The 14,404-nt window shown below is 41.4% G+C and overlaps 1 protein-coding gene across 1 annotated transcript in view; it reads right to left on the reverse strand.

The window, feature by feature from the left end:
* LOC101174324 (rho GTPase-activating protein 10) overlaps positions 1 to 14,404 on the reverse strand; it is a 48,977-nt gene that overhangs the window by 9,910 nt on the left and 24,663 nt on the right. The window contains exons 17-20 of the mRNA XM_023957652.2: positions 12,897 to 13,002; positions 11,469 to 11,628; positions 8,560 to 8,701; positions 1,645 to 1,804 (exon numbers count right to left, since the gene is read on the reverse strand). Of these exons, the coding sequence (XP_023813420.2) occupies positions 1,645 to 1,804; positions 8,560 to 8,701; positions 11,469 to 11,628; positions 12,897 to 13,002 (568 nt within the window). The remainder of the gene's footprint in view (positions 1 to 1,644; positions 1,805 to 8,559; positions 8,702 to 11,468; positions 11,629 to 12,896; positions 13,003 to 14,404) is intronic.

A 14,404-nucleotide genomic window follows, 5' to 3' on the forward strand; every position in this document is an offset into this window, starting at 1 on the left:
AACATGCTCTCTTCTGATTGGCGAGAGTGGTTGCCACTCAGACCGACTTGGACCAATCACTGCGTACCAACATCGTCTAGCTCCAACATGGGGGCGTCCACATCACAAAAAATGCCAACTTGAATTGACTTGATGGAGCCAGACGTAAGGCATTTTCTGTGCATGACGTCACACTCACTCACATACATTCAATGGTTTTTCCTATATGAAGAACAGTTGTGTTTGCATCTTCCAAGCCTTTCAGAGTAAACAAAAGTGTATTCATAGATAGATATTACAAATATATTACCTACACTAATATTTCCTACACCAAAGAACGATTTTTAAAAAATGAAATATCAGTTGTTTTTGCAATTCCTTTTCCCTACCTGGAATTAAAATGGTTCGATTTCTGAGGCACAGACTTTCGTGCCGCTCATTTAATGATGTCAACCTAGAGCCGGTCTCGCCAGCGTGTCAGAGTTTTTACCCATGAAAACAAATGACATCTGAACTCTTGCAAATATGGATGTGCATATTGTGCACATAAAATAAAAACGTTTTTTTCGATCACCAGTTGCTCTGTGGAGAAAAGGTGCGCGTGTTAGCCTGGGGGTGGTGCTGGCTGCACAGACTCACCCTGGAAGGTGCTGTTCCCCACTTTCATACCTATGAACGGATATACCCGCTCGCTTTTGTGGAATGCTCAGAAATGCGTGAATGAAACAAAATACCGCTGTGAAGTTGTTTTTCGTAAGAAATTAACATTAAAATACACTTAAAAGATCAAAAAAGTTGATTCTGCATGATATAAGCCTTTTATGATTTATGATCACAAACTAATTTCCCTGTAGATTAGACACGCTTGTGTACCTGTATTAGGAGTATGAATTAGTTTGAACATTTAATCAAAAATGTATTCACCCATTCTAATTGTGGAATTATTTAGAATGCAGCATAAAAAATGTATAAATCTGATAGTCAATTTATGCAACTAGCAACTACTTTCAGTCATAATAACTAGTTTAAGTAAATAAAAATGATATTAGGCGTTAGCATTTGAGTAGTAATAGGTTTCTTATTACTTTGAATTTGGCAGGGAAAAGGAATTTAATGACATATATTTCTCAAACACATAAGTTGAATGTCATTCCTGAAGGTGCACTTGCATGCTTAACATTTGTGTGATGTTACAGCTCCAAGGACAAGTGTAACCTGGGTGAAGCTGCCACTCTCAGCCTGAAGGATTCTAATGAGCATGATGCTGCAGAGTCTGATTTACAGTCTGCTGCTAAATAAACAAACAAAAAAAAATCAAAGAGCTGTACTGAGTTGACATTGGAAATCTATTTTTTTTTAAGTTCTGCAAACAGGAAACTCCTTCTCCTTGAAATGGGAGAAGTACGCCAAGTGAATGGACAGATGGATGGCTGGACTGGATGGAGCAGTGATAATATCTGGCAACACATTAGTACTCTAGGGAATTACTTTTCTCAGGAAGTTCCTTACCTTTAAACTACATCATGTACTATTATGTATACAATGGTGTAATCTATGCGTCTCGTTTGTGACTTAACTATTTGGAAGTTGTAAAGAAATACCTGCATTTTAAGTGGTGACACAGTGGAATATTGATTTGAGACAAAGGCAAAGACAAACACTCACCGGGAGCTGCTGCCTGAGCTCAGGCTGGAACACAGAGTTGCATGCTCGGTCTTCTCTGTAGAAACCTCTGAGGCCGAGGCCGTCGATGACTGGGACGATACGGACTCGTTGCTGCCCATTGATGTCTCATCTGTCGCCAGGCTGCAATTATTCCCCACCGCTGATGCACACAAACACAAAAAAGCAGCAACAATAAATCAACAAACATAAAAGAAAACATGCATTTGCTTCACATTATTTACTGTATATTTTCTCTTTTCTACTTTATTTGTGCTTTGTAGTTTAGGAAGTCTGGCACATCCACCCATTTTTTCAGAACTTTTTTAAAAATAGATCTTCTGGTTAAAAAATGGCAATCAAATATTCATGGATCATGAACTTTTTTTAACTAAAGTTTCAGTGAGAACTTGTCAAAATGAAAAAGGCAGTAAATATATGGATATTAAAACTATTTTATTTGTGGTTTCAGAAAGTTTCACAACACCAATTAAAGAATCTTGTTTGAAAATTGATTACAGATTATATATATATATATAAAAAAAAAAAAAAACGCCCCTCTCACCCTCCGCGGGTGGTTTCTCCTCCAAGCTCGGGTCCTCTACCAGAGGCCTGGGAGCTTGAGGGTCCTGCGCAGTATCTTAGGCTACGTTCACACTGCAGGCTGAAACGACCCAATTCCGAATTTTTTGCCCCTAAGCGGCCCAATTCCAATCTTTTCATGACAGTCTGAATGACACAGATCCGATCTTTTCAATTGCGACCCAGGCCCCGTGGATTTGCCGTCCTGATTCCGAATTGTAGCCGTTCTTTTCAATTGCGACCGCCGTCTGACCGACCAGGCGACTTGATTCCGAACTGTACGTCATCGACACGCAACAAACGTCATCATTTTGCGTTGAAGTAGGCGGGAACGAGAACGTAAACATCAACCATGGAGGACGATGCTGCTGAGATCAGTCAGTGGAAGGGAAGCGAGGTCACTGATTGGATTAATATTTGGGGTAATCGCTCTTTTCAGGCCAAACTCCAGGGCTCTGATCGCAACTGGGCGGTTTTTGAAAAAAAATCCAGCTAAATGGCAGAGCGTGGTGTTGAACCTTTCCCGCGATAACTTTTTTTTTCTTTCTCCCCGGCCTTTCCGACCGTGCTCAAGCGCGGGGGACCGGAGGCGATCCTCCTCCTCCTCCCTTTCTGACCCGTAGATTCTCCAGAACGGGTTAATAAAGAGTCCATAGCATTTATTCTGGGGGAAACCTTCTTTTATTACCGCCCTCCTTCCTCCGTAACACACAACATGAATGCGCGCCCACACTGCCCCCCCCCTGCCCCCCCCCCCCCCCCCCCCCCTAATTATCTATCACGGCACGCGCTTGCACACACGCGGGCGCACGGCCCCAACACATACACATTCCTCTTCCACTACAGTGGGTACAGACGATCCCGACTCCAATGCCTTCTTAAAATGAGAAGATTGTAATTGTGCTGCTCCTTCGTGAAAATAAATTTAATTTTACAAAAAGAACTCCGCTTTTGACAACACTGTTATTGACATCCATTGTTAACGTTGGCTCCGCAAACAACAAGTGACGTCGTTCACCGTTGAGTATTCTTCTGGCTTCTGCGCATGCGGGTCTCGTTTGGGTCGTGTCACGGTCACACTGGAGATCACAAAAGTTCGGATTTACTTGGAAATGTGAACGGTCTAGCAAACAATTCGGATTTTTTGAAAAAATCCGAATTGAGCATTAAGCCCTGCAGTGTGAACGTAGCCTTAGCTGTTCCTAGCACTGTGCTTTTCTGGACTGAGAGGTCTGAGGTCTTTCCAGGTATCTGTTGTAGCCACTCCTCCAGCTTGGGGGTTACTGCCCCGAGTGCTCCAATTACCACAGGCACCACTGTCACCTTCACTTTCCAGGCTTTCTCCAGTTCTTCTCTGAGTCCCTGGTATTTCTCCAGTTTCTCATGTTCCTTCTTCCTGATGTTTCCATCGCTTGGCACTGCCACATCCACCACAACGGTTTTCCTCTGTTCTTTATCCACCAGTACAATGTCTGGTTGGTTTGCCATTACCATCCTATCAGTCTGGATCTGGAAGTCCCACAGGATCTTTGCCCTCTCATTCTCTACCACCTTCGGAGGTGTTTCCCATTTTGACCTTGGGGTTTCCAGTTCACATTCTGCACACATGTTCCTGTATATTATTCCAGCCACTTGATTGTGGCGCTCCATGTATGCTTTACCTGCCAGCATCTTACATCCTGCAGTTATGTGCTGGATTGTTTCAGGGGCCTCTTTGCACAGCCTACACCTTGGGTCTTGTCTGGTGTGGTAGATCTGAGCCTCTATCGCTCTGGTGCTCAGGGCTTGTTCCTGAGCTGCCAGGATGAGCGCTTCAGTACTGTCCTGTAGGCCAGCCCTTTCTAGCCATTGGTAGGACTTCTTGATATCAGCCACTTCAGTTATGGTCCGGTGGTACATCCCATGCAGGGGTTTGTCCTCCCATGAGGATCTGTCCTCCAGCACTGTGTCCTCTGCTCTCCATTGCCTGAGACATTCACTGAGCACACTGTCATTTGGGGCCTTGAGCTTGATGTACTCATGCAACTTGGATGTTTCATCCTGAATAGTGGCTTCTACACTCACTAGTCCTCGGCCTCCTTCCTTGCAACTAGCATACAGTCTCAGTGTGCTGGATTTGGGATGGAACCCTCCATGCATGGTGAGGAGCTTTCGTGTTTTAACATCCGTGGTCTGTATCTCTTCCTTTGGCCATCTTATTATTCCTGCAGGGTATCTGATAACTGGCAGTGCGTAGCTGTTTATTGCCCGGGTCTTATTTTTGCCATTGAGCTGGCTTCTCAGGACTTGCCTTACTCGTTGGAGGTATTTAGCTGTTGCAGCTTTCCTTGTTGCCTGCTCCAGGTTGCCATTTGCCTGGGGAATTCCAAGGTACTTGTAACTGTCCTCGATGTCTGTTATTGTTCCTTCTGGGAGTGAGACCCCTCCTGTGTGGACTACTTTGCCTCTCTTTGTCACCATCCGGCTGCATTTCTCGAGCCCGAATGACATCCCAATGTCAGTACTGTAGATATTGGTGGTGTGGATCAGGGAGTCAATGTCACGCTCCCTCTTAGCATATAGCTTGATGTCATCATGTATAGGAGGTGACTGATGTTGGCCCCATTTCTGAGTCGGTATCCATAGCCAGTCTTGTTGATTATTTGGCTGAGGGGGTTCAGACCTATGCAGAACAGCAGTGGGGACAGAGCATCACCTTGGTATATCCCACATTTGATGGACACTTGTGCAAGTGGCTTCCCATTGGCTTCAAGGGTGGTTTTCCACAGCTTCATCGAATTTCCTATGAAGGCTCTTAGAGTCCTGTTGATGTTGTACAGCTCCAAGCATTCAGTGATCCATGTGTGTGGCATTGAGTCATAGGCCTTCTTGTAATCAATCCAGGCTGTGTACAGGTTGGTGTGTCGTGACTTGCAGTCTTGGGCGACTGTTCTGTCGACCAGGAGTTGGTGTTTGGCTCCTCTGGAGTCTCTACCAATGCCCTTCTGTGTGTTACTCATGAATTGATCCATGTGCCTGTTTATCTTGGTTGCAATGATGCCTGACATGAGCTTCCATGTTGTGGACAGACAGGTTATTGGCCGGTAGTTGGATGGGACTGCACCCTTTGAGGGATCCTTCTGGATCAGGATCGTTCGCCCTTCCGTTAGCCATTCGGGGTGAGTCCCATCTCTAAGCAGCTGGTTCATTTGTGCTGCCAGGCGCTCGTGGAGTGCGGTAAGCTTCTTTAGCCAGTAGGCATGTATCATGTCAGGGCCCGGTGCTGTCCAGTTCTTCATACCTGAGACTCTTTCTTGGATGTCAGCCACTGTGATGGTTACTTGATTCTGTTCAGGGAGGTTGCTATGTTCTTCTCTCAGAGAGACCAGCCACTGGACATTGCTGTTATGTGCTGTCTCTTTCTCCCATATACTTTTCCAGTACTGTTCAGTTTCCAGCCTTGGTGGGTCTGCTCGGCTGTTTTGACCCTGAGCGTACACTTTTGCAGGTTGAGTTGCGAAGAGCCTGTTTATACGTCTGGCTTCATTGTCTCTTGTGTACCTCTTTAGGCGGCTGCTCAAGGCTAGGAGCCTTTGTTTGGCAGTTTCCAGTGCTTCAGGTATGGACATCTGGCTGTATCTCTTAGGTAATTGCTTTCTCATTGTACCTCTTTGAGCCTCTGTCAGCTTACTCACATCATTCCGAGTTGCCTTGATTTTGGCCTCTAACCGTTGCTTCCATGGTGGGTACTGTTTTCTTCCATGGTTGCTCTTATAGCCAAGCATCTCAAGGATCACTGCTGCTGAAGTGTAAACCAGTTCATTGGTTTCTGTGATGGTTGTGGTAGGAATTGCCCTCAATGCTTCATTCACAGTTTCCAGTAGACTTTCAGGCGGTACATCACTTAACCGTTGTAGCTGGTGTCGGGGTTGCCTAGTGTTCATTGTAGACATGATCTTGTCTTTCAGGTCAGTTGCTGCCTCGCTCAGTGTAATTGTGGTTGTTGGGGCTGTGTACCCAATCTCAGGGTGGGAGTGTGGTATAACCTCCTCTCTGACCTGTTGTTCTGGCTCTCCCGTGGCATTGTATTGTATTGCTTCAATCTCAAGTTGTGATAGGAGTTGCCGTTTGTGGATGTTAGAGCACTGGGCTACCAGTTGTTTGGCAGTTAGCCCTGATTGTGGATTTCGAAGCATCCATTCATTCCACATTCTCTGCATGTAACCCCTCTGGGTGGGATTACTTGAGTAGTAGCATTCTAACAGAACCTTGTTCTCACATCTAGTCCATTTCCGTCTTGTTCCAGTAGCCCACTTTCCATCAGGGTGCTCTGGTCCCTCAGCACCTGACGCAGACCTTGTTTAGCCGGGCGACGTCTGAGCCGGCATGACATGTGGTTCATTGTCTCTCATGTTGTGAGGTAGGCGGTAGCGTTAAGGGTCTTGCCCAAGGACCCTCACTGGGTGATGTTAATTGCCCGTCATTGTCATATATATATATATATATATATATATATATATATATATATATATATATATATATATATATATATATATATATATATATATATATATATATATATATATATATATATATATATATATATATATATATATATATATATATATATATATATATATATATATATATATATGTGAAAAACACAACCGCAGCATCTGCATGAGAAGCCAGTCATTTTCCACACATCCCAACTCCACTCTGCTGCTTTCACATCCTAAAATTTGCTCTTGCCCTCATGATGTGGGACCCTTACAAAAGAGACAAAGGTTAAAAAAAAAAAGTAGGATTATGCTTTTCATCCCCTGATATTAAACCACACTGCAGTAAAAGCTGGTGCAGAGGAGACAAAGGGAGGCAATCTGCTAAGCAGATTTAGACTTTTGGCATTCTAGAGTGAAAAGGATTTAACAGCATAGATCAGAAATTGTTGTTAGTTAGATTTCAGGTCAACGTATCAGGCGATCTGATGTGAGAGCGTCTTATGGACTTCCATTTCATCAGTGCCCCTCAGAAAAAAAGGACCGCAGGAGCTCTTGAAAAAGAGGAAGCGATGGAGCTCAGTGTTTCACGTGTAGACAAGTAAGTGATCATAGAGCCCAAAGAAAAAGTAAAAAATGGTAGGTAGATTTAAAAAAAAGTTCAGATGGAATGTAAGCTTTGTGGTCTGCCTATTTTTCCCCCTTTTTACTGCATCTTTTAGGACTGTTTTCAATAAAAATGAATGTCAGTTAATCAGTAGAAATGGTGGATTTGCTCATTTATAACTGAAAATAAAATATATGTGAATTAGTTTTAAAATGTCTTTAAACTTTATTTAGATCAACAAAAACCACAAAAAGACACCAGTTGCAGATCATTGTTTTTAGATTTTGTTTAAATTCATTAGTGAGAAGGCTAATCATATATACCTATATAGCTGTAAAATTAGACCTTTTTTAACAATTCTTGGAAAGACCATTTTTCTTACTCCATTGGCAGATTTCTTTTTTGAATATTTAAAATAAATTGGCTAATGAGGTAAGTCATTTTGACTTATTTCTAGGGGGCCTGTTTTTGCAGTGTATATGAACTGCATGGCCATAAAAACTCAATTAAACTTCTGTGATATTTTATTGGGCTACCTTTAGCCTTACATGTTGCACGAATTTTTTTAAAAGCTCAAGGGAAAGTGTCCCAAAGTGAACAGAGCTGCACTCGTTTATCACCCAGATGAACTGATAATAAAAAAGGCTTCTCCGGCACTTGCACAGATTTTGAGTGTGGGGTTAAGGTCTGGAGTCTGTGCTGGGCAAGCTAGCTGTGAAAATGATGCCTCATGCATTCTGAAGCACACTTGGACAAAATGAGTCTGATGAATCTTAGAATTGTCATCTTGAAGCGTGTGCTGTAAGGGAGGAGGATTGAAAAAATCCATATTTTTCAGTATATTTAAATATTCATCCAATATATTACATTAATTATTGCAGTGTGTGTCCTAGATGTATTGATGGAAATTCATATTTGAAAGTTTTTCACCTGGAAGTGTATATTTAAAGGCGAATTGGTGGATTATCTTCAGGATCAAAGCAAATGCAGTCAGAGAGCAACAGCAGGGATGCACTCACTAAACCTAGTTTGTACGTCTAAGAACTGTCACTGCTCCCTGTTGCTGCTCACCCACTGATGAAGCCCCTGAAGATGTGCAATTGTGAAAAAGCGCAATTATTTTTAGGTCAAGCATGAAAGCCAAGTATGAAAACTTTATTCCCAGCACTGAAATCTGTTGAGTTGCAACACATACGTTGAGTATAAATTCTGATCCCATGCGAAAAAGGTTACACATGCCAAGTGTCTTACCATTCTGAATGTCAAGGACTTGAGGGTTGTAGACAGCCAAGGGGCGGCTCTGTCGACTCACTTTCTTGGACTGTCTTGTGGGAGCAGAGGCTACGGGTGCATCAGAGCCAGGGGAACTTAACTCGGGAGCATCTGTAAAAATCTGAAAACACATTTGCGTTAAGTACACAGCAGAAAAAGGCCAGATAGTCCTAAAGTTGCAGCACAAAAAGTCTTTGCAGTATTTAGGGTGTCACCATCAGATTTCTTTGGCCCAAATCTGATTCCAAATCCTTTGCTTTTAAGTTTTTGCTGATCCCGAGTCCTGATCTGATACTTTTGTAGCACATTTATAAAATGATCAAATTCAATGAACAGATCCAGATATTTCCAGATTTTTTATTTTATTACCTTCTTTTATTATTTAACACTTTATGCACTTCTGTGAAGTAGCTGGACCAATCAAGCAAAAGTGGTACAACAATCAACTAGAAAAAATAGTTAACTAGTAAAAATAGCTGATAATTAGTCATGGGAGAAATTTCAGTGACTGACATGTTAGTATCTTCAGAACAATTGCACATTTTTGATCACGTGTGATTCATGTCTCCATTAAAAATTATTATAAATTCATGATGGCTTTTTTTTAAATCATTGATGAGGAGTACCGGTATTCATGATTAGCTCTTATCAATGTAACCATTTATTAGTTTTTGTTGTTTTTGAGAGATAATGCATTTATTCTTTTTTAAATAACTTTTTTCTAAGGGCTTGCACTTTGTAGACGGTCCATTAGCAGCCGCCTCACTGCCGTCTCTCTGTCAAATATCATTAAAAAGAAACAAAAAAACTGTTCTTTTTGCTTCTGAAATGTTTTTGAAGGTCATTGTTTGAGTTAGGAAAAAAAAAATAGAGACACATATTCTCAGTTTTAAATGTTAATTAAAACTTATTGAGCTTGGACATATTGTTAACTTCACCTAACTGTTTTTGTCCATTGTCTGCTTACAGTAGTGCCATCTTCTGCTGCGCTTTACTGCAATAAAATGTTGTGATCTGCTCATGATATACAGACTTCTAGTACAGTATTTAACTGCAAAAATAAGCATGAAATATGTGTTAAATGTATGTGTTAAAAATAATAAAGCGCTCCAAAAAAATTTTCTAAGAGGGATTTTGTTTGTGCTGGTCCTGGAAAAAGGAACCAAAGAAAAGCCGAAACGCACACAACACAACTCCATCCAGTTTAAAAATGACTGTGACATTTGCTTTTTTGAGAAGCTGACCTACTCACATGAAGATGTGTGTGTGTGTGTGTGTGTGGGGGGTAAATAAACAGGGCTTCGACTTGAAAAGGGCTGGCTAACTGGTGAAGCCTGTTTACACTGGGCCGTGTTTACACACAAACTTTAGATGTGGAGTTGAAAGAGAATAGGGATTCAGAAAGAGAGGAAGTCTCAGCAGAGCCTCGGAAAAGTATCACAGAAGAGTGGAGGATGGAGGGAGGGGGGAAGCGGAGAGAAAGTGGCAGAGAAAGTGCGAGAGCGTGAACAGGAGAAGGAGGCACAGAGGAGGGAGGCCTGTACCAGAGAAAGTTTGAAGCAGATAGAAAAAGTGAGAAATCTGATATGGCTGAGAGTTTCTGCTGCCTGGCTCTGCAGATGGAGGTGAATGTAAAGCAGGGCCCACTGTTGGTGTCTGGAGGTAGCAACAGTCTGGAGTGAGAGTCAGATGTGAGGAAAGTTAAAGTCTTGTCTGTCTGCTCAGCCTTTCCTCGGCACTAACATGCTGTACTTTCCAAAATGCTTTTGCTGCATTCTGCCTCCACATCCTTCATCACCCTGCAGGTGTTGGATGCCTCTGGGTAGTCTTGGAGTCTTGAGGCAAACACGGGGCTGCTTGCTGTTGTTTTAGCGCTTTACAAATATACCGGTGATGGATTTAATCTGCTCTGCAGTTATGAGCCTGGTAGCAGATTTTATTCACATCACCTTTGATTTAACAAACCTGAGAGGTAAAAAAAAAAGAAAAGTGACTGGTTTCCTAACCTCACATGCTTCTCCAACCAGCTTAGAAAAACCTATTCTTGGGCATTTTCCTCCTTGCTTAAAGGCTGACACAGATTAATGGAATCTAAGGAGATTACATGATTCCATGTTGTTAAACATCTCATACCTAAAATGTGTGAATTCAGCCAGGAAGCAAACCATCCAAGTAAAGGAAACCGATCATAATTGTCTGGTAAACACTCCCAAAAAGAACATTTAGTGTCTAAAACAGTCATTAGGGCTCCCCCTACAGGCAATATTGAAAACTCCTGCAAAAGTTGTCAGATCTCTTGCTTAAACTTTAAACAAAAAGTGAAGAACTTTTAAAATTCATTTTAAAATTCTGACTTTTCATGATTTTGTAAACAAACAAACATAAATAAATGTGATGCAGAAACATACCTTTATTCATATGCATATGATTCACGAGGAACAAATTTATAATTTAAACAAAAAATTACCATTTGAAAAGAAAAAAAACAAGATTTGCCAACATTTTTTTGGGGTGTGAGTGCATGTTTTTCATGCTTTAGAATCAAACATTTGTAGGTCACCAGTATAGGTAAAAATTAAAGTGATGCCGAATAAACTGTTTATCCAATTTATTGTCTGTTCATGTGATTTAATATTTTGTCAAATTAAACAAATCTTTGATGAGCAAATGAATACGTATAATGGTTATTTTAATAGGATGCTTGTTAAAAATGCTCAATAAGACCTCACTAAACCAAGTGGATGAAAGAAAGTGCAAACTTTTCTTTTTTGTACAAGTTTGAGTGACAAGATTGAGTAACAAAGCAAATTCATTTGTTTTTTTATGCTCTTTTCATAAACATGGAAAACTTTCTGGTCCACACAGCTAGACATGAATCTGAAAGCTACCTTTTCATGGTGTTCCATGAGGATTTCAACCACAATGTTTTGGAACTTTAGATCCATGATGGCAGCGACCGTCTCCTCCTGCGGCCTCATCAATGTCGGACCAAACACCACACCCAGGTTGGCCACAGTCATCAGATTCTGCTTGCTGTGCGCTGCCACACTGACACAAAAAACAACGTATTAGGATTATTTTTTTCAGCCAGATAGCACAACTGAAGAATCACAGGACGACTGGCTAAAGCTGCTTCATTGAATCTGTGGTGGATGAGTCTCCTTAAATCTGAAAGTGAAACAGCAGCATGCCTCTGCTCAGGTTAACAGCACATAAATGCATATTGATACCTGAAAGATGAATTCCATAAATGTGAGAGGACAAGTTTAAATCCTTAAAACATATATTTCAGTTGCTCCTTACTGAGCAGCAGCTTGCTGCTCCGCTGCTCATTAAAATATTCATGTGAGTTACTGCTAACTGAAACTACAGAATTCTCTCTTATGCATTTTACAATTTGGGGATCTTTGGTGCATCCTATTTAATCATAGGTAGTCAAAAAAGCAGTGAAAATAATTATTTTCTGTTGCCATCTGGACACACCAACTGACTCCAAGTTTAAAATGTGAGGATATACAACCCATCACTTAAATAGCTTCAAAGGATACCTCAAAAGACAAAAAAAAATATTGGTGACAACTCTCATTTATAACCATTTCAGATAGAAGTGTGAAATTCTGGCTTCACTTCCTTCCCCTGCAGGACATGCACACATGCCAACTTCAGAAAAATATTCCACTTCCCAGTCTGGAGAATTTCACGCCGGATAATCCAAATTCAATTTCAATAGCGCTGTCTTTTTTACCAGCGCTTGATTCTGCTGTGGTTTTCTATGATAGAAGCTCCAGCAGACTTACAGCGCCCAAGGGAGAGGGGATTATTTACTTATCTTCAATTTGCTCATATTTAGTTTATAAAAGATAGCTGAGGTTAAAGCTTGTAATGTTAGCTAATATTATTTCTTCTAGCTCAAATTGTAGAAAGGAGTGAGGCACATGGGTGTATCCAGTGCTGTAGGAACAGTTGATGTGACCCAACGGTCTGGCAGCACAAAGATCTGGTGCTTCACATGCATAGCTGCTCTCCCTAATAACTATAACAATATTAACCTGTGTTTATGTCTGCAAGATTCCAGAGAAAGTTAGAAAGGAAAAAAAAATGTTAGGCATGAGCAGCATAAATTGTCATACCCAGCAGTCGGAGAGTAGACGGAGAGGAGATGGAGTGACAGCAGGGAAGGGGGAGTGAAGAGAGTAGGAGTGAAGGAAATGGAGAGAAAAAAGCATGTGGAGTGAGAATGAGGAGACAGACACAAGGAGCAGGAAGAGAGCTGAGAGAGACAGGAGGTGGAGACTCTGCGAACTATGACCACTCACTTGGCCAGATGCTTCATAAGCAGCCCGAGGACTTGTCGATTTCTCTCTGGGAGCTTGTGAATCAAGCAGTGGACGGCTTGGATGCGAGACTCAGGACTGTCCCCCTCTGTTTAGAAAGAGTCGTGTACAAGAGATTACAAGGAGTTCCCAACACTCTTCACAGCAAAGATCATATTTTATTCATTAAAAGTCCAACTCTGATCCTCTTTTGATCTACTGTAAAATTGTTCCCAGTGGTTTTGGATTATGCCGTTTCTAACCAAAAACCTGTGTCATTTTCTAGGACATAGTATCTCCAGAGGAGAAGTTCATTAGAAATTCACCTCTGAATTGTGGGCGGGACTGCTGGCACAGCGTAAGCCCGCTCCCTTCCCCTTCATCCATCTGTTTACATTCTCTCCTGCTAGCTTACAGCCGCTTACAACTCCAACCTAACGTTACCGGTGCAACAAAAATGGTGAGCAATGTTGGAGCCAACCAGCCGTTCAGTTTTGAGACAGAAAACAAAGACGTCCATGGATGTGTACAAGCAGATGCATCAGAATGTAGCGGGGGAGGGAGCTTGTGGCTTGTCGTAGTCACTTAATTAGAAAAAATTATACTTAGAATTGCATTATGTCATATATCATGAGAAAAAGGCCACTAAAAAAAAACAAAACACAATTTTAATTGGAGTGGAAGTTTAGTGACGACATCATAAATAATGCTTCAAAAGTTCATTAAAATTATTTCCAAGTAGGTAAAAAAAAAACGAAAAACTGAGCAAAAGTCTCCTTTAAAGACACAGTCATGGAATGTGATCACCTTGAGCTAAAACGGATTTGGGGAAAAAACGAAATTTCTGCTGGAATAAACGAAGAAAAGGTGCGAAGGTGATATAAGCGCTGAAGACTTGGCAGGAGGGCCTACTATGCTGGCAGTTTTACGCTACTGTTTCTATGGTATAAAAGGGTTGTGTTAAAACCTCCTAAATCCACCCTTAAACGTTTCCTCACACATGGGCATCTGACCGCCCACACGCCAACAAACACAGACACACAAAATATCATTACTATGGGAACGACATGGATTTAAACGTTCAAAATGCTGCTTATGGATGTTGTCATCTATCAGAAAAAATATATCCATTGCTAATCCACCCCCTACCCCCCACCTCATCCTTGTGAGGGGCATTGCACATGCCTGATAAAAATGTCAAACCTGATCCAATTATAGCAGTTGTTGTAATAAGATTCAAGTTCAGCTGGCTTTAAAAGCATTTCATACAATTTTTTCCCCTGTGGGTGGAAAAAAAAAAAGCAAGAAAACACACGATGCCTTTTGTGTTGTTGAAGGTTACTGGATGGTTTCCATGCCAAATTGGTAATGACTTATTAAGCCATATATTTAGTAGACAGTTTAAACAAGAACGGAGTACATTCAAAAATGGACACGAGCAACACTGGCTTCTATTTGAATGTCTAGTATCTGCAGCGCTGTTATATAAAGGGGAAGTCCAACAAAATAAA

This window comes from Oryzias latipes (genome assembly GCF_053564925.1).
Source record: "Oryzias latipes strain Hd-rR chromosome 1 unlocalized genomic scaffold, Olatipes_Hd-rR_3.1 chr1_Y".
NCBI lineage: Eukaryota > Metazoa > Chordata > Actinopteri > Beloniformes > Adrianichthyidae > Oryzias > Oryzias latipes.